General features: G+C 39.7%; 1 protein-coding gene across 11 annotated transcripts in view; it reads left to right on the top strand.

The window, feature by feature from the left end:
* Positions 1–19,853, top strand: part of ARHGAP32 (Rho GTPase activating protein 32) — a 298,214-nt gene extending 278,361 nt beyond the window's left edge. For all 11 annotated transcript variants that reach the window (XM_074400857.1, XM_074400858.1, XM_039470493.2 and 8 more), the window contains 8 exons: positions 1,094–1,201; positions 1,466–1,611; positions 2,167–2,362; positions 3,991–4,136; positions 6,193–6,264; positions 9,045–9,923; positions 10,616–11,661; positions 13,025–19,853. In XM_074400857.1, coding sequence (XP_074256958.1) covers positions 1,094–1,201; positions 1,466–1,611; positions 2,167–2,362; positions 3,991–4,136; positions 6,193–6,264; positions 9,045–9,923; positions 10,616–11,661; positions 13,025–15,277 — 4,846 coding nt within the window. In that variant the 3' untranslated portion in view covers positions 15,278–19,853. The remainder of the gene's footprint in view (positions 1–1,093; positions 1,202–1,465; positions 1,612–2,166; positions 2,363–3,990; positions 4,137–6,192; positions 6,265–9,044; positions 9,924–10,615; positions 11,662–13,024) is intronic.
* The last annotated feature ends 1,435 nt before the right edge of the window (positions 19,854–21,288 follow it).

Here is a 21,288-nt window from a genome sequence, read left to right as displayed (position 1 = left end):
TTCTTCTCAAATTCACTTTAGGCCCGCCTGAATCTTTGTGGCTCATATGTAGACCATATTTTTTCTTTCATTACTGTTTCATATAATAGAGCCTTATATTTCTGTCTCCCGTTCATTGCATTCATTGTCTCTTGTGTGTGTGTGTGTGTGAGACAAGGTCTTACTCTGTCACCCAAGCTGGCTCACTGCAGCACCCTTCCTGGACTGGAACAGTCCTCCTGCCTCAGCCTCTTGAGTAGCTGGCTCTACAGGCATGCACCACCACACCTAGCTGATTGCTTTTAGACTTTCTGTACAGGCGGGATTTCGCCATGTTGCCCAGGCTGGTCTTGAACTCCTGAGTTGAAGTGATCTGCCTGCCTCAGCCTCCCAAACTGCTTAGATTCCGGGCGTGAGCCATGGCACCCATCCCATTGTCTTTAATAGTTTTACTGTAGGTACTATTAGGTAGGACACTTTGAGACATGGTAGGTGATAGATAATGCCTCTGTGTGTGCATGCACACACACACACACACACACACACACACACACACATACACACATACACACACTCTCTTCCACTTACCTGGTTTAACTTACATTTAACCTGATCATGTTTTGTTTTCAGAAAGACTCTTCCCTGTTGTTTAATCTCAGTAGATACGGAATTGTTTCAGTAAAGCAAATTTTAACCAGTCAAGATAAACTAGAACAGGAGGATTTGAATTAGGCTCTTCATTTCAAAAGCATATTCTTTGGTCGAATATTTTCCCCTTGATGTCTATTGGAATTTTTCTTTTAACTGCTTTTAGGCTTTTGAGACATTACTATTTTCTTTTATAGAGGTGTGAAATCCTTTCCTGTTAGTATGTGTGCAGCAAGTAGAATGATATAACTTCAAAATATTATTTATTCCAGAAACTAGCTTTGGTGGAAGATTCACTTCTAATAAGTAATATTTAAACCTAGTGGGCAGGAAAAAAGTTTTTTGGGTTTGTATGGTCTCTTTCTTCATTTCATTGTTGAAAACTTAGAAATTAATCAGTAGGCTTTTATGTTCTATACTGCTGCATCATATTTCTTTCTGTTAATATGTTGTGTTTCATTTCCAGAACACTGGAGTTCCTGATGAGACACTTGTCTCTTCTAGCTGACTATTGTTCCATCACAAATATGCATGCAAAAAATCTAGCAATTGTTTGGGCTCCAAACCTGTTAAGGTAATTTGCATTTCACTTATGACTTTTAGTAGAACTAATCCTAAATAAAAGGCTAATTCATCAGTGTTCCTTAAGGAAACTTTTAAAAGATAAAACAAATCTGTTCTTTTTATTTGCATCTCCCTAAAACAGGCAGCTAGGCCTTAGCTAAGGGACAGTAAAAATATTTCTTCCTCTGTTTGTCTGTGATTTACACGTTTAAAAAAAGAGGCCCTTTACGACTGCTATCTTTACAACTCTGTGATGAAAATGTTTACCTCACAGATCAAAACAGATAGAATCTGCCTGCTTCAGTGGAACAGCAGCTTTCATGGAAGTGAGAATTCAGTCTGTGGTTGTTGAGTTCATCCTGAATCACGTTGATGTGCTCTTCAGTGGCAAAATCAGCATGGTCATGCAAGAAGGGGCAGGTACGGCTCTCATGGGTTCCTTCTGTACCAAGAGTATGTGTCTCAGCTTCCAAATAAATGGAAAACCACGCATTTCTTATCTCAATGAAAAAAAAACACGTCACTGGTATAAGGCAGCTAATAATGTATGGCTGCTTACCAAAATGCACAGTTTGACAATTATTTTGTGTGTATGTAGTGAATGCTACATTTTAGACCTATTGTGATCTAAGTTCATGCCACATTAAAAAAAGCTTGTCATTCATTATTGATGTATATTAAAGTATAAAATGGAACAGAAAAAGAAAAATTGCTCTCAAAACAAAATATCTGAGTGATTGATCACCTTTCCTCATATCTTTTAAGGAAGGAAAACAGTTATTAAAGAGTTTTATATGTGTGTATGTGTGCCACTGGTATGTCACCTTCAGTTTTTCACTTAATATAAAGCACTATGGTTTTTGCTATTTAAAATACTTAAAGAAAATTTGAAACAGCAGATAGGTAGATAAATGGAGAGAGGGATACTAACAAATTGAATACACTGTCTTCATCACCTTCCTTTTCTTTTCAAAGCTTCTCTATCAAGGCCCAAGTCCCTCCTGGTATCCTCTCCATCCACCAAGCTGCTGACATTGGAAGAGGCCCAGGCACGAACACAAGCTCAGGTCAATTCTCCGATCGTGACAGAAAATAAATATATCGAAGTAGGAGAAGGACCTGCTGCACTTCAGGGAAAATTTCATACCATAATTGAATTCCCACTTGAAAGGTAAAATTTGTTCAACCCTGTTTTAAGATATGATTTTCATAGCTATGTACTATTATTTTCTTTTAGTTTGCTTTCAATTTTGTATTTCAGTATTACTCCACTGAATTCTAGGCTAGTCCCAGAGAAACCTATTTATTCGACTATGGATGACACCACTTCATGGGGAATGGTACAAATGATTCGTGCTTTACAACATCATGTAATTTTATAAAAGAAGAATATCAGTTGTATAGGGAAAATTGTTTAGAAAAATAAGGATATATTGTCACTATACAGGGTTAATTTTTCTCTGAAATTTGTTGTTTTGAAATTTGTTTAGAAATAAGCTGTGTTTGAAAAGTTTATTCAGAAAGTCAGGAATGGACAGTGACTTGTTTGATACTGGTTTTACATTAAGGTTAGAACAGATCAGTAGTGTGGTCTCCCAACCAATAGTATCAGCATCACCTGGTGGTAATTGTTAGAAGTACACATTGTCCAGTCCAGTCACACCCCAGACCCACTGGATCAGAAACCCTGAGCATGGGACCCAGCAATCGGTCGTTCATCTAACTTTCCAGGTGATTCTGATGTCTTAAAATTTGAGAATCACTGCAGCAGTTTGCTCTCTCAATGTCCCTTCCATCTCTGAAATTCCATTACTCTAAAGAAATGATAATAACATGGTTTCTGTATCTTCTTTACTAGGTTATAGTAGGAAGACTAATGTATGTAAAAGTTATTTTTGATGTCTCTGCTACTCCTTTGGCTATTACACATGAATGTAAGGATTTTGATTCTCTGGATTGGGTAGTACTAATATAACTTTAGAATTTGTTCTTCCCGTATTTTAGTATACTCCTCTAACTTCCTTTCACTTCCTGTGACTAAAAACGTTCTATCAACAAAAAGTCAGAGCATACTCTTTTACTTTGTCATCCTGAGTTTGTCTTGATTTTATATTTTAGTTCCATAATTTACTCAAAGATTTCCTTATGGAGTAGTAGTTAAAAGAGTAGATATTGAGATGTAGGTAGACCTGGATTTCAATCCTGACTCTATAATTTAATAGTTATATAATGTTAAGGAAGTTACTTGAACTTCTTAGTGCCATAATTTCCTTGGCTGCAAAATGAGAATAATAGTACCTACCTCATGTAGTTATATCTGATATAAAGGAGATACTACATATAAGGCAGGGAGCACAGTGCCTGACATTCAGTATATGTTTGTTATTATTCTTAATCCTTGTCTTCTTCTTTTTTTTTTAACCTTTATTCTCTACTCACACCTAAAATTATTTTCTTTAACTATGTATTATTTTTGGACACTTAATATTTCCTATTCCCAGGTACATCTTATTCCTACTTATTCTGCAGTTTGTGAGGTTGAACCCAAATATTAAACTATGTATAAAATGATCTTTGTGAAAATAGTTACTCATACTAAAATCCGCATGTTTAATATCCATTTCCTGCTTTGGCTGCACTGTGTAGAGTGTGCTGTCTGGAAGGTGGATGTTTGCTTACTATTTCACTTATGCTTCTCCAGGCCGTTTGGTTCTTTCTGTCATGTGTTCATTTCTTTTCTATAAGAAAAGACAGACCCATGGCTATCTTAATATTGATGAATTATTTTCTCTTTCATAGAAAGAGACCTCAAAATAAGATGAAAAAATCTCCTGTGGGTAGCTGGCGTTCATTTTTCAACTTGGGAAAATCATCATCGGTTTCTAAACGAAAGCTGCAGCGAAATGAGAGTGAGCCTTCGGAGATGAAAGCCATGGCTCTGAAAGGTAAATGCCTGGGAGGTTCTCACTTCTGGTGCTGCCATGATGGTCTTGAGTTGCTCTGGGCACATTCTTCACATATTATTATGATCTGCTTCCATAACGTGTTCACAGTTGTGTCACACATATGAAGTGTCTTCTTTTACCAATTCTTTATCCTTAAATAGAAAAGTAACATAAATTATATATAAATATGTAGAAATATCCAATTGATATAGTTTAAGGAAACTATATCAATTATATGTAATAAGAATGTGATTAAAATTCACATATAGCTTGTCTATTGTTGTAAAATAAATACTATCTAAATTTATTGATCTGTATTTTTATATTTAAAAAATTACAAAACTATGTTGCAATATCTTTTTCAAGTTTATAACTCTTAACTAAAGATGGTTTTTTTCAATTAGGTGTCTCATTAATAGAGTATCTTATTAGATCAAATAAATCTTACTGTCGAAAAACTCTTTTAAAAATAGTTTAAAAGTCATGTTCTGTTGATATTAACAGCTTCTGAATCTAGGAAGGATAGTAGTACTTTCTTCTTAGGTAATGTTAGAAGTATAATGTTCAATTATACTAATATTAATTGGTCATTCAGTTGGCAATCATGTAGAGCCTCTACTAGCTATTTTGATAGCAGTCTCTGCAGATAGAAAATTAAGATAGTACCTCTGCCTTCCAAGTCAAATTAGGAAGGCATATGTATAAGAAAGTAAATTTTAGCACAGAATCGTAGTTAATGAAATAGTGGTTTAGACAAGGTACAGTGGCTTACACCTATAATCCCAACACTTTGGGAGGCCAAAGTGGGAAGATCGCTTAAAGCCAAGAGTTCAAGACCAGCCTGGGCAACAAAGTGAGGCCCTGCTTCTACAAAAAAAAAAAAAAAAGGAAGAAAGAAAAGAAAAGAAAGAAAAAACAAACAACTGAGGTTTGTTGGCACACACCTCTAGTCTTAGCTACCCTGGAGACAGAGGTAGGAGGATTACTTGAGCCCCAGAGATTGAGGCTGCAGTGAGTTATGATTGTGCCACTGCACTCCGGCCTGGGTGACAAAACGAGACATTATCTCTTAAAAAAGAGAGTTACATGAAATAGTTATGGTAGGAATTGCCAACTCTGGTAGAGGAGGGGCTAGTGGTTAGAAAATACAACCATTGATAAGAGTTTTCAAGGAAAAGTAGGGATTCACCTAATTGACAAGGGCCTAAGAATAGTATTGCAGGAGATGGGAACAGAGTGAACAGAAGCCAGCTTTGGGTGGAATTCTGGAGAGAAGCAGTGTTTAAAGATGAGAAATGAAGAGTTGTCATGAGAGGAGAGTAAGAAGAGATGATTAGAAAGGTAGACAGAGGAAGAAAGATATGTGTGCTGTCCTCAACAGAGGAGGAAGGACTTAAAAAAGAAGTGTTCCTAGTGCTTCCGAGGGGTTAAAGAGGATGAAGATATTTAGCGAATAAGATTCAGTATATGTACATAAAGTTACCTGTGTTCGTATCCCAGAGTTCCCGTAACAAATTACCACAAGTCAGGTAGTAAAAAACAACAGAATTTTTTTTTCCTTATGGTCCGGAGGCTCAGAGTCTGAAATCAAGGTATCAGCAGGGCTGTGCTCCCTCCAAAGGCTCCAGGGAAAAATCCCTCCTTGCCTTTCCCAGCTCCCACATGTGGCAGCATCCCTCCAACCTCCACCTCCATCTCCAAATGCCATCTCCGTGTCTCTCTGTTTTCTCTTTTATAAGGACACCAATCACTAGGTGTAGGACCTACAATAATCCAATATGATATCATCTCAAGATATCATATTGGTCTTTAGGAAATATAAAAGAAAGAAGCATCTTAGTTAATCTCTATGCTCAAATTCATAATCCTTTAGAGAGATTTTTTCACACGGAAACCATTTGAAAACAATGTAACACATTGTATAATAGTGTACTAAATTGCTGTCAAAGTGTACAGCTAATGTATCACTCCTAAATGTATCAGGAAAAACACTGATCCCATTAACCACGTATGTAACAAATAATAAATTTCACACTATTTGGTTTTTATTCTTCAGGTGGCAGGGCAGAAGGAACCCTCCGTTCAGCTAAAAGTGAGGAGTCTCTTACATCTCTCCATGCAGTTGATGGTAAGACTAAAAGCATCAGTCATTTTATTCTGTAATATATTGCATAAAAGAATACTGCAATTGAGTATATTTTTACATATCTGTGCTTAATAAATAGGCTATCAACTCATTTCCTAGGAATACTAGTATCTATTTAGTAGTATTCAGATTAAAATTCATTGATGCTTTCACATAGTAGCAGTCTTTAATCTTTTCATTTTTGGCATGACTGCTATTCAGTTTACATAAAAATAGTCAAAATATTTCAAGTTAAGCATTTATATTTATTAATGTCTAGTGAAAACTTGTGTTATTATTATGTCATTCTTTAGATTTCACAATGGGAGCATAATTTTATAAAGTGTATAATGAAGCAGTTTTGATATTTAGACCATTAGTGTTTTGTCATGCAAATGGCTTAACCTGGTCTTAAATTTCATAGATTGGATTGATTACATCTGATCCTTATTATGCAAGGATAATTAGTACTTGGAGGAGGCAACTTAAAATAAATCTTTGGCCGGGCATGGTGGCTCATGCCTGTAATCCCAGCACTTTGGGAGGCCGAGGCAGGTGGATCACCTGATTTCAGAAGTTTGAGACCAGACTGGCCAACATGGTGAAACTCTGTCTCTCCTAAAAATACAAAAACTTGCTGGGCATGGTGGTGCATGCCTGTAGTCCCAGCTACTTGGGAGACTGAGGCAGGATTATTGCTTGAACCCAGGAGGCAGAGGTTGCAGTGAGCTGACATTGCACCACTGCACTCCAGCCTGGGTAACGAGCAAAATCCTGTCTCAAAACAAAACAAAACAAAACAAAAAAAATTCTTAAAATAGGGACCAAAATTTCATGGTTTAAGAGCGAAAAGAGGTTTGACTGCAATGTATCTTAAAAAACAAAGCTAAAAAAATGTGCAAATAAGTTTATTTTATCTTTTATTTAGCAAAAGTTAGATTATGGTTATATCTATGCACTAATTTTTAGAATAAATAATTCAATGTCAATTTGGAAGAAACTCTTGTTTTTAAACTATGTAATAGCACAATAGGACATTTATTTATTTATTTGAATTGCGTTTTGCCATTGCAGCAGAATTACAAATAAGATCCTTTTTAAAAATACTAACCAAGAGCTACATTGATTTCCAAAGGGCTTTTCTTAAAACAGTGATACTCAAGAGCAAGTGAAATCTTGCTCTTTTGAAATATCCTGAGGTATCATCATCTTGGTCTGTTTTTTCATCTTCATTTAATAACTCTTCTAATTGCCAGATCCTCACTGACCAATAGCTTTGCTTTTGATTCCAGAAGTTCTCCCACATCACTTTATCTGTGTGGTTGACATCATGTGAGTTTTCCAAGATGTTCACTTGAACTAGTCAAGATAACCTACAAAAACAATCCAGCAAGCTAGGTAGATACTAATGTTAAACAGAAGATACTTGTAAGGAATTAATTTTATGGGTGATCAGTACATTTGTGAATGTGTGTGCGTATGTGTGTGTATATATGTATACGCACACACATTCACAAAGGTACTGATCACCCATACACACACACACACACACACACCCCCATATATATACACACCCATATATATATTATATATATTATATATATTATATATATATTATAAATTATATATTATATATATTATATATATTTTTTATTTATATATTTTTTATTTATATATATTTTTTATTTATATATATATATTTTATTTATATATATATATATTTTTTTTTTGAGACAGAGTCTCATTTTGTCACCCAGGCTGGAGTAGTGGCGCAATCTCGGCCCACTGCAGCCTTGAACTCCCCATTTCTAGTTATGATCTTGCCTCAGCCTCCCGAGTGGCTGGGACTACAGCTGTGTGCCACCGCACCCAGCTAACTTTTATATTTTTAGCAGAGATGCGGTTTCACCATTTTGTCAGGCTAGTCTCAAACTCCTGACCTCAGGTAGTACACCCACCTCAGCCTCCCAAAGTGCTGGGATTACAGGCGTGAACCACCACACCCGGCCAATATATTTATATTTATTAAGACAGTTCCTGCCTCTTTAAGTTACTTTTTAACTATGGCAGTTAAAATAATCGTAATAGAATAGAGAGTTTCTGTTTTACCAGTTGGATATTTAGTAATGTTGTTAAATTATGTAATACTCTCTGCCACTCTTGAGGACTCTGCTTGAAAAACTTAAAGCCTATTCTGAAAGAAAAAAGATGACGTTCTTGTTAAGTATCTGAAAGGAATTTTTTACTAAATATATGTAAATACTTTATGGGATTGTGAATATGTTTTACTTGAGAAGAGAAGTTCAAGCTATTTAGAAATTTAAATATTATAAGGATGTTCCTCCTTCCAAAATATCCATTTTGCTATTATAGATTCAAAGTGCCACTCAAGGTGATTAATTCCACCTCATAAGTCATATGAGGACCAGTGATAAAGTAAGACACAAAGAAATGAAAAATTTGCCCAAACCCACACCAAGAAATCAGTGTTAGATTAGTAATAGAATCCGAGCATTCTGAGTTCTTTTTCCTATCCAGACCATGAAATACTGCATTCTCCCTCTAATTTTATCACATGTTTGCTATTTAGCTTTTGGTTTGGGAGTTCTATTATCTCAAATTTAAAGGATATGTTTGCACTGAAAGAATTTTCAGAAAGAAAATGAGAAGTAACACTTTCTTCACCTAGGTAGTAAGTTACTGATGTGTAAGTAGGTGACTTACCACAGCATTGTGTATCCTAGGATGTTCATACTTTGATAATTGTTGTTCATTTTTTCTAGGTGATTCTAAGCTCTTCCGCCCCAGAAGACCCAGATCTTCCAGTGATGCACTGTCTGCCTCTTTTAATGGAGAAATGCTGGGGAACCGCTGTAACTCCTATGATAATCTGCCTCATGACAATGAGAGTGAGGAGGAAGGAGGGTTGCTTCATATCCCAGCCCTTATGTCTCCTCATTCAGCCGAGGATGTTGACTTGAGCCCACCAGACATTGGAGTAGCCAGCCTGGATTTTGATCCAATGTCATTTCAATGTAGTCCTCCTAAGGCCGAATCAGAATGTCTGGAGAGTGGTGCTTCCTTTTTAGATTCACCAGGATACTCCAAGGATAGACCAAGTGCCAATCAAAAGGATGCAGAAACAGGTGGTAGCCAGTGTCAGACTCCAGGAAGCACGGCAAGCTCTGAACCTGTCTCTCCTCTTCAGGAGAAACTGAGTCCATTCTTTACCCTGGACTTAAGTCCAACTGAAGAGAAATCAGCTAAGCCATCCTCCTTTACTGAAAAAGTCGTCTATGCTTTCTCTCCGAAGATAGGACGGAAATTAAGCAAATCACCTTCTATGAGCATATCTGAGCCAATTTCAGTGACCCTACCACCACGAGTGTCGGAAGTCATTGGTACAGTCTCAAACACCACAGCTCAGAATACATCATCTTCTACCTGGGACAAAAGCATTGAAGAAAGGGATGTCACAAATAGATCCCCCACCCAGATAGTAAAGATGAAAACAAATGAGACAGAGGCCCAAGAAGGATGTGAATCTGAAGTCCAGCCCCTGGACCAGGTGGCTGCTGAAGAAGTAGAATTGCCAGGGAAAGAGGATCAGTCTGTCTCAAGCAGTCAGAGTAAGGCCGTAGCTTCTGGACAGACTCAGACAGGTACCGTTTGTTTTCCTCCATTCTTTCTTTAAGTTAAGAGGGATCTTCAATCCTGTGTGCCATCTGTGCCTTTTAAAAGAGAAATTTGCTCCACAGCTAGCCTTTAATCAAAGAGAATGCTTTTCTGGGTGGTGCTGATGGCTCAAAGCCCTAAATTAAAAGCAGTCAAACAAAGCTCCCCAAAAGGGCCGATGGTCCTGCTTCAAATCTTCACAAAAGTCCCCTTATATCTTTGGACAGTGAGAATTCGTGGATAATTTTTGCACAACTGCATAGCTCTTGATTCTGTTTTCTCTTCTAATAAAGTGTCTTTATTGTAGCCTTCCAAGTTAACAAGCCAGCCTACACCATCAAATGTAAAAACTGTTCATAATAACAATCTGCAAGCACTTGAAGCTTGTTTTCTAAGCAATCTTTTCTGAGCCAGGTGAGGGACCTGCTTTTTTTCCCCCCCATCTCTGTAGCAATTCAAGAGGAGATTGCAGTCTTTATACACTCTTTGTTTTAGTTTTCCTTCTGAACCAAATGTGTTTTCTACAGCATTTGCATGTGGGATAGAAGATCATGGATTGCCATTTTGAAATATGGAAGGCACCTGTTTTTTAATGATCACATGGGGAGTGTTTGGCTTTCCATTTAGGATAACGTAAGCTACCTTTTCACTCTCATTTTTTTTCCCAATTTCCTACTAGGAGCAGTTACCCATGACCCCCCTCAGGATTCCGTTCCTGTCAGTTCAGTCTCTCTTATCCCACCACCACCGCCTCCGAAAAATGTTGCCCGAATGTTGGCGCTAGCATTAGCTGAGTCTGCACAGCAAGCCTCAACTCAGTCATTGAAGAGACCAGGGACCTCTCAGGCTGGGTGTACAAATTATGGAGACATAGCAGTGGCTACAACTGAAGATAATCTGCCCAGTTCTTACTCTGCTGTTACTCTAGATAAGGCCTATTTCCAAACCGATCGACCAGCAGAGCAGTTCCACCTCCAGAATAATCCACCAGGAAACTTTGACCATCCTCTCCCAGAGACAGCAGCTATTGGGGATCCTACCCATTCCAACACAACTGAATCTGGGGAGCAACACCACCAAGTAGACTTATCAGGGAATCAGCCACATCGAACCTATTTATCTGGGGACCCAGAAAAGGCCAGAATTACTTCAGTTACCTTAGACTCAGAGAAGTCTGATGATCATGCAAGTTTCCCTGAAGACCAGTCTGGGAAGAACAGTATACCAACTGTTTCCTTCACGGATCAGGATCAGTCTCCACCTCGTTTCTACAATGGAGATCAGCCTCCTTCTCATCTTGGTGCAAGCGTGGATAAACCCCATCACCCTTCAGAATTTGCAGACAGATCTCCCACACCTCCTAATATACCTAGGGATAAAATCTTCCTTCCTTGTGGGTCCCTTGCAGACAAATCACCCACACCTCCTAATTTACCTAGAGATAAAATCTGCCATCCTTCTGGGTCCCCCGAAGAGAATACCAGCACAGCCCACGTGACTTACATGACAGCTACTCCAGCAACAGCCCAAATGAGCACCAAGGAAGCCAGCTGGGATGTGGCTGAGCAACCCACCACTGCTGATTTCGCTGCTGCCACCCTTCAGCGCACACACAGAACTAATCGTCCCCTTCCCCCTCCACCTTCCCAGAGATCTGCAGAGCAGCCACTAGTCGTGGGACAGGTACAAGCAGCAACCAGTATAGGATTAAATAATTCCCACAAGGTAAGAAGGGGAGGATATCAGTGAGATGAAATATACTTTTACCAAAGGTATGTCACTTTTTAGCAGGGCGTGTTGCTATCTTCGAGTCAGATGCAACAATTACTTTTAAGCTCTGTGGCTGATTTTCATGAAATAGTTCCCATTTGAGGTTGGAGTCTGCCACTACCTTGATGCTGGCTTTTCCCCAAGAAAGGAGTAGCTCTTAGACTTAACTATACACGCTCCCTTTTCCTCCTAACGTGTCTTGGTTCTTTATTCATAGTAACACAAGAAATCATGATCAAATGAGACAAAGTAACACAAGAAATCATGATCAAATGAGACAAAGTGGACTTTAAAGTTATGGGTTGCTTTTTTCTTTTTCAACTCCATCACTGACTCATTGTGACTTTGGGCAAGTCATTTGCCCACCCTCTGCCAATTATTCACAGCTACACAATGAAAATACTTTACTCTCAAAACATTTGTAAGACTTTGCCTTGACGACTTTTTGGAAGTATAAGAGATTATAGTGCCTTGGGATTTTTTGTTATTTCCTAGCATTCACTAGCAGTTTGTTCCATAGTCAGGCACCTGTTTCAGTGAGAGAATGTAGTATGCAGAATGCTAGGGTTTCTTCCGAACTTCCTCATATTTTAAAACGCCACAGGTGTGTGTGTGTGTGTGTGTGTGTGTGTGTGTGTGTGTGTGTGTGTGTGTGTGTTTTATGGTCACCTTGAACTATTAATAGGACTTAAGATTTTAGACGTTAGTGGAGGATGCTGTGTCTAGCTACTACTTCTCAAGGATAGCATGTTTGCAGTTTGAGGATTATCTTTGGCCTGTGGGTCAGACTAGGTGGAATCAAAGGGAAGAGGCAGTAGCCTTTGATTTGAATATTCCCTTTCCCTGTTTTTGAAGGCTTAAAATGTGCACTGTGTATAACTGTGGATTTCAAAAATCTCTCCAGATGATAGAATTAACTCTTAATTTTTGAAAAATGTCCTTGGTATAGAGACTGAGCTAGACTATTAGATAATACATAGAACAGTATATACTAATAGATAGTATACAGAACTGGGTATGTATTTTTAAGCTTTACAGTGTTACTTGGTTAATGCCATAGGCAACCTCATCTCACATTTAAAATCTCTCATAAATTAGAAAACGTTGAATGGTTCTCCAAAAATGATACTGACCACTGTACAAAATAGCAACATAAGCCTTCTTTTCCTAGCAATGGGTACAGAGTCATTGCAACCACATGGCTTGGGTAAGTTCAATCTGCTACCCAACCAGCCTCAATTTGTGAGTTACAAATTTAATAGTACTTGATTCATAGAGCGAACAAAGCATAGACCATAGTATTATCATCTTTCAATAGGTTCAAGGAATAGTTCCAGTTCCAGAGAGGCCACCTGAACCTCGAGCCATGGATGACCCTGCATCTGTCTTCATCAGTGACGGTGGTGCAGCTGCTGCTCAGTGTCCCATGGCTGCAGCTGTCCAGCCAGGCCTGCCTGAGAAAGTGCGGGATGGTGCGCGGGCCCCACTGCTGCACCTGCGTGCTGAGTCTGTCTCTGCGCACCCCTGTGGCTTTCCTGTACCACTGCCCCCGACCAGGACGATGGAGAGTAAGATGGCTGCCGCCGTACACTCCGGCAGTACAGATGCCACCAGCAGTTCAAATTATCATTCCTTTGTCACTGCTTCATCCGCCTCTGTGGATGATGTGTTGCCTTTACCAATTCCTGTCCCACAACCTAAGCATGCTTCTCAGAAAACAGTTTACTCCTCCTTTGCTAGGCCTGATGTCACCACTGAACCCTTTGGTCCAGAAAACTTTGTGCATTTCAATATGACTCCAAACTGCCAGTACCGTCCCCAGAGTGTACCTCCACATCACAATAAATTGGAGCAGCACCAAGTGTATGGTGCCAGGTCAGAGCCACCAGCCTCCATGGGTCTTCGTTATAACACATATGTGGCCCCAGGAAGAAACGCATCTGGACACCACTCCAAGCCATGCAGCCGGATCGAGTACGTGTCTTCTTTGAGCTCCTCTGTTAGGAATGCCTGTTACCCTGAAGACATTCCACCGTACCCTACCATCCGGAGAGTGCAGTCTCTCCATGCCCCGCCATCTTCCATGATTCGCTCTGTTCCCATTTCACGGACAGAAGTTCCCCCAGATGATGAACCAGCCTACTGCCCAAGACCTGTGTACCAATATAAGCCATATCAGTCCTCCCAGGCCCGCTCAGATTATCACGTAACTCAGCTTCAGCCTTATTTTGAGAACGGCCGAGTCCACTACAGGTATAGCCCATATTCTAGTTCTTCTAGTTCCTATTACAGTCCAGATGGGGCTCTGTGTGATGTGGATACCTATGGCACAGTCCAGTTGAGACCCCTTCACCGCCTTCCCAGTCGAGATTTTGCTTTCTATAATCCTAGGCTGCAAGGAAAGAACTTGTACAGTTATGCTGGTTTGCCTCCACGTCCCCGGGCCAATGCAACTGGCTATTTCTCGCCCAATGACCATAATATAGTCAACATTCCTCCGGCTGCTGATGTAAAGCACACCTACACCTCATGGGATCTTGAGGACATGGAAAAATACCGCATGCAGTCCATCCGGAGAGAGAGCCGTGCTCGGCAGAAGGTGAAAGGGCCTGTCATGTCTCAATACGACAACATGACCCCAGCTGTACAGGATGACTTGGGTGGGATCTATGTCATCCATCTGCGGAGTAAATCAGATCCTGGGAAAACTGGACTTCTCTCAGTGGCAGAGGGAAAGGAGAGCCGCCACACAGCCAAGGCCATCAGTCCCGAGGGAGAGGACCGCTTCTATAGGAGGCATCCTGAGGCAGAGTTGGATAGAGCTCACCACCACGGAGGCCATGGTAGCGTGCAGCCGGAGAAGCCATCCCTTCCTCAGAAGCAGAGCAGCCTGAGGAGCAGGAAGCTTCCCGACATGGGCTGCAGTCTACCTGAGCACAGGGCACACCAGGAAGCAAGCCATAGGCAGTTCTGTGAGTCAAAAAATGGGCCCCCATATCCCCAGGGGACTGGCCAGTTAGATTATGGTTCCAAAGGGATTCCAGACACTTCTGAGCCAGTCGGCTACCATAACTCTGGAATAAAATATGCTGCATCTGGGCAAGAATCTTTAAGACTGAACCACAAAGAGGTGAGGCTCTCCAAAGAGATGGAGCGGCCTTGGGGCAGGCAGCCTTCTGCCCCAGAGAAACACTCCAGAGACTGCTACAAGGAGGAAGAACACCTCACTCAGTCAATGGTCCCACCCCCTAAACCAGAGAGGAGTCATAGCCTCAAACTCCATCATACCCAGAACGTGGAGAGGGACCCCAGTATGCTGTACCAATACCAACCACATGTCAAGCGTCAGAGCAGTGTGACTGTAGTGTCCCAGTATGATAACCTGGAGGATTACCACTCCCTGCCTCAGCACCAGCGAGGAGTCTTTGGAGGGGGTGGCATGGGGACGTATGTGCCTCCTGGCTTTCCTCATCCACAGAGCAGGACCTATGCTACAGCTTTGGGTCAAGGGGCCTTCCTGCCCACAGAGTTGTCCTTGCAGCATCCTGAAACACAGATCCATGCAGAATGAGCCCTGGAAGCAATAGAGTTGAAGCAGCCTCTGCTGGACAGTGGACTGTTCTATTTTTTTCAATAACCAAAAAGATTAAAAAAACAAAAAATACTATAAAAACCCTGACCACATTTAAAAAAGATAATAAAAGTAAACAAGTCACCATCTTTTTCCCCTTCCCGACTTCATTACCACCTCTTCTATCTATAGACTTTTGTCATTTTTGTCTTTAAAAAAGATCTGAAGGATGGTAAAGCCCTGTGCTGAAACCTAGTAGAGAAATTTGTCACAGGCCATACTTGCCATCTAGGGCTAGCTTGAAAGAGCCTGAGGACTGCCTTTCACTGAATCTGAATTCAGCGTTGTCCTTTCTTAGTGTCTGCTGCGCAATTGAGAGCAGTTCACGTGGATTTCCTGGTAGGCCTCTGCATTCCCTGTGGTATTCCTGCTTCTCCTTTGGTAGCTGCACAACTTGCCCAGATCGACACATTTTTCTCACTTCATTGTCCCCATCCGAGAAGGATCTTGTGTTCAGTTAGAGTAATGGAAAAATCTTTGATCCTTCAAGATCAGTCAGTCAGACAGTTAGCAACATTATAATTAAAAACAAGAGATTAAGACTTTAAACATTTGGTAGTGTCATCATAAAACATCAGACCAGTTAGACTCAGGCTGAACCATACTCTTTATATTTTTTTCATCCTTCATCCTTGTTCCTGGCGGTTCAACGAACAGGCTTCTATTATGACAAGGGATTTTTAAAAGTTAGAATTTAAGGAACCTTCTTAGGTGAAACAAAGTAAAGTTCTTATTGCCAGTGAACTTTGTTAGCACCAGTAAACTATATCCAGGCTTTTATTGCATTGCCCGCCTTCAGGTTTTCTTCTTATTCCACTCCTCAATAATATTTGGTGAATTGTAATTCTAGTAAAACATGTCATACCATTGGTTTTCCTAAATTACCAACTTTCTTTCATTAAAAAAACAAAAACTAAAAAAAAAAAAAAAAACCCAGCATGGTTTGACTGGATAGACACACATAGTTTATTATGAACATAAATTTACATGTTTGTTTCTGTTTTTAAACCAGAGTACAGGGTCCCTGGGAATTATTTAAGTAGCTATGAATGATCTATTATTAGACTGCAAGTTCCTGCAATAACCACTTAGTGCACAGCCCCATTTCACCAGTTGGAGTTCTGGGCAGTTATCATTGCCGTCCTAAGGCATTACTGTTGTTTGCTTACTCTGTACTTGTGTGGTCACAGTCTTGTAATTATCATCTACACCAGCATTTCAGGTATAGCTCTTTATAACTTTGAAGACATGTTAAACATGTTTAAAAGCCGCGACTTTTGAAGTTGCATTCCTTATTAGAGTAGGAACTCTCTAGCCCAACTCAGTTCTATGTTCTCAGCTCCCTCCACCCCCAAAATACATCAGACTAGCAAGGCAGTCCTATGTTTACAAATTGAGTTTAGATTGTCATTTCATTCCATAACTCTTAATAATACTCAAGTTTTATACCTTCACGTATTTTAAATGCTCGGTCTGTAGAAGATGCTAGGAGTATTGCATTCCATTTACTGGATGGTTGCTGCTCTGGCTTTTTAGAACTTGAAATTAATTTTTATTTAGAGCAAAGGAGGAAATCTTTTAAGAGGCTAAAATCATGCTGCTATTATTGCTGTGAAATTGTATAAAGATTAGGATTCATGCCAGTTTTTATTTTAAAAATAATGTGCATTTTAAGGGTTTATATTTAGAAAAAGAAATAAAATGTTTTAAGAACAACACATTGATATGTGGAAATATTCTATAAGGTTTTATTTCGTTCCCCTAGAATTGACTGGGGGGATGCAGTGAAAACTGTAGCAGAAGTCCTGAAACACTCAGATGTGAAAAGGTCTGTGGAAATGTAGGCCTCTGCAGTAAAGTGCAGACCCAACTGGTGTCAAAGTGTGAGGCAACCTAATAGGATAATTCCATTTTGGCACAAAAACACCCTGGGTGCTACATATAAAAGTTTGACCTTTGGTGAATATGTGGCACTATTTTTTTTTTTTTACCTTAATCATATTTTTGTCAAGTAGGCAACCCATTGCCCCTCGGAGACCACACCAGCCCTGTAAGTTCTCACTAGCAGCATGGAGGTTAGGAAGAGGGGCTGCTGTGACGAGGAGTTACACACGGCTGTAGTAACGGAGAGCCCAAAGGAGGTAACCCAGGGAGTCCAGTCCAGTTTTAATGTCTGTGGGTTTGTTGTCATACAGGTTGTTTAGTCCTGAAACTAAAGTCTATTTTATAAATAGTAGGGTCAGTTCCTCAAAACAATTTCTTTATTAATAAATGTCCTATAGGTTTAGAAATATCAGGTAAATATTTCAAATATAGAGTGATGACTGCAATTACTGGTATAAGTGTGAAACACAGACTTTAGATAAAGTCTAGAGTTGCTTCATTAATGCATGCTAGCAACAGCCTTAACTTTGGATTCAGTTATTTGAAACACTTTGCCGGCATCTTTCCCTTTCTAATATTGTGGGGTGGAAACCAGACTGCAAATCACTGTGAGCCGGATACCTCAGCACAGTTCACCTTGTGTGTGACTTCACAAATAGAGTAACTGAATGTTATTACTTTCAAATTTTGATGTGGAACATTATGATCAAGGAAATGGAGCTGCCTTATACATTAAATCTGTAATTTAATCCTATTGACATTTTCGTAGCCATGCCTCCAGATACTATCTTTTTGGCAAAATTCTGATTCCACAGTTTGGTCTGATTGAAATAAATATTCCCTGGACGTCTGGCTAGAAATTTTGCTAACAATCCCAGAGGTGCCATTTTCTTATCAATAAATTACATCTGAGCCTTATTTCTTACTATATTCAATTTCCTTTCAAACATGCAAGTCCCTGGGATGGTCCCACAAGTAGGGCCTGCCCATTTCTTACAATGGTAAAGCATTTTTTAAAATTTAGGGTCAGGTTGAAAAATTGTAGGACTAATTCTGTAGAGAGCAGGGACTACTATTAACATGAGTGGGGACAGAGGAGTAGGTTACATTTGGAGCAGTAACAGATGCAAACAATGTACATTTGAAATATGCCCCTTTAGTTAAAGAAGGAGCCTGCAAAGTCCATTTCTCTGTTTTCAGCCCTGTCAGTCACCCATTTAGTATGCTGGCAAAGTATTGCTTGAGCAGAATGTGTTAAGAAAGTAATAATGAAAGCAAAAGTATGTCAGAGAGTTACTTCTTCCACATGGTTAGAGGCATGTGATTTTCAGCACCGTGTGTTACAGAAATGTCAGGAATGGTGTATTATAATGTGTGCAAGATAATGTCAGTGTGCACAGAGGGTCTTTTTTCTTTATCTGATTAGTACTGTTAATGTTCAAAGAATAAAAATGGTTTTACAGTTTAGATTCTGAGATAGAAAAACCTGATTTTTCAACCATGACCTGCATGAGAGAAGCATCCTAGGAAGTCTTAGATCATACTTTTGAGTTTTTAATTTTAATTTATATAGTGTTTTTTTATGTCTTAATATTTTGTGAACTGGTGTAAATTGTAATGCATATAAGCTTGTGTATTTTTGTAAATAGTTTTGTGATTTATTTCTTGCCCCATATGTAAATATTTAGAGTCTCATTTCTTGCAAACTTATTTGAAGCTGAGTTGTGGGTTTTGGGTTTTGTTTTGTTTCTTTGGTTGCAGAGTTGGGTGGGGGGTGGCAGGGGAGGGAAAAGGGATTTTTGTACCTGGAGATGGAGATATCTTGTGGTTTAAAGCGAATGTCCCACTGAAAGCAATTCAAATATCAACAGAATTATTTCAGGTTAAAACAGACTGCTTTGTGTATGTGTTTCCTTTTTAATCTAATATGAATTATACTGAAAGAGTGGGGGTATTGACTTGGGAACTTAGGACCAAAAGCACGTGTTTTTATGACACCTCCCATTATGTCCAGTGGTAGGTTATTTGGGGAAAGGGGCTAAGTGTCTCCCGTTGTTATCTATTTACCATCTCTTGCCACCTGGCCTCATTTCCCTCAGGTCAAACACTGTTCTCTTTAGAGCGGTAAAGGCCTCTTGATTGGTTCTGGAGAGTCTGGGCTGACCTGCTGCTTCCTGCTCCTGAAGGAGTCCACGCTCCGCTCTTGCAGCCTGGTTCCCGAGTGTGTACTTTTCAGGAAACTGAATCGGCTTATCTCAGGATCCTTCAAAGGGGATTCTGAATAAAACTGTATTTTTACAGATTCCCAGGAAACATCTTGGACATCCTGTTTTCTCTAAAGGGTGAAATGACCATAAAAGAGTTATGCCTCAGACAAAGCCACCTGTGGTGAGTGGCTCGCAGCAAACCGAGATCAAGTGTCACTGAGACAGTGGCTCTAGATGTGAACCAAGTACTGCAAGTGACCCAGCTGCCCAGCAGGGCTCCAGAGTTCCTTCTGCTGCCACAGTTCTCAAAATACGTACTTCAGTATCAAGCAGGACTTAAAGGTTGGGTGGGGAGGACCCTCAATATTCAGCTGTCGAATATTGGTTTTCCTACTGAGAGTCAAATTACAAATCATTCATTTTAAGGTGTTAGGGCCCGATTCTTTTTTGCCAGCAACGGGGAAAGTTGCCTGTTCATTCCATATGGCCCTGGTGAGCTAACCGTCTCTTCAGTGCCTGCATACCACACTCCAGATCTCAGCAAAGATACATCTGCTTCAGTAAGCATCCTTAGACCTGAATAAGTGTTCCCATGGAAACTGCTCAGATGGGATGAAGGAAAAGATAACAGCCGCAGCTCCAATGGGTCTTCTACTCAGTTTTCGGGATTCTGCTTTCCATGCCAACTATTACCAAACTTCCTTTATACTGACAAAAATACAGCACCTACCTCTTAAAATGTGTATTTATCACTGAGGAATCAGTAACAAATACAGTGGTGGTGGTTGAGGTTTTAGTCATTTGTGATTGTACAGGAAGAGGCATATTTTAAAGTAATACTGACTCCCCATTCAGTAAAACCTTGGGCATCTGGAAACATTAGAAATAAGGTATTTTAGTTATGTTTTTCATATAGGCGAGTGTACCTCTTTAAAAGTGTAAGGTTTAGTTTTATTTTAGACATTTTGAAGTACCTCCAGAATGTATTTCCAACCATGTTGCCAGTGTAGTTTCATCACTTAATGTCAGTGGATTACTGCACCACACGTAAGTTAGGATATCCTCAGGGGCACGCCGAGATAAAAGATTTGCGTTTTTACCAAGTGATTTAACGCCAGTCCTTTTTATGTTCTTGTACTATGGTTTTTGTTTTTTTTTTTTTAAGTTTCTTATGTCTTTGCTGCTCTCACTTTTTGTTAACTGTCTGGGAACTACCTATAAATCTTCCTCTAACTTTTTCTCTTTGTGATTCTAATCAGGGGAGCAAAAGCAGTTCTGAACTGGAGCCCTGAAAGTTTATTCTGAATTGTGTGGTCTTTGTGTGGTCTGTTTTTTGTTACTCCGGGGCTCTTACTCTTTTCTCCTAGCAAAGGGTTTGGATAGCTGAGTCTCAAAAAGTAGGTGTTGGTATATAAGATGCTGAGAAGAGAGAATGAAGCAAAAGCTGTGGAGTTCACCCTGCATTTGACAGTCTGTGAGAAGGCGATATGATTAGATGCATCGGCATTTCCCGTTAACTGCAGAGTGTTTCTCCCCATAGGAGGATGCCAGGCCATAGAAGACAGTTTGAGCATCCACAATTAAGAAACTAGAATATCATGCAGACAAAACTGCTTCCGCTGTCACTGAGTCATTCACAATTAGTGTTCTTAATTCTCTAAAAACATTTTGAAAAGCATCCTAGATTTCTCAGCCACTAGTTATGTTTTAAATTCAGCAAGTAGTTCTCAAACTTCAGAATCCATATAGAACACCTGGAGAGCTAGTGAAACAAGATTCTTGAGCAACCACCAGATGGTCTCATCCAGTGCGTCTGGGATTGGACTCACGAATATAGTTTCAGTACCCACTCCATGTAAT

This window comes from Saimiri boliviensis, chromosome 6 (assembly GCF_048565385.1).
Source record: "Saimiri boliviensis isolate mSaiBol1 chromosome 6, mSaiBol1.pri, whole genome shotgun sequence".
NCBI classification, from domain to species: domain Eukaryota; kingdom Metazoa; phylum Chordata; class Mammalia; order Primates; family Cebidae; genus Saimiri; species Saimiri boliviensis.
This window is presented reverse-complemented; position numbering and strand designations above follow the sequence as displayed.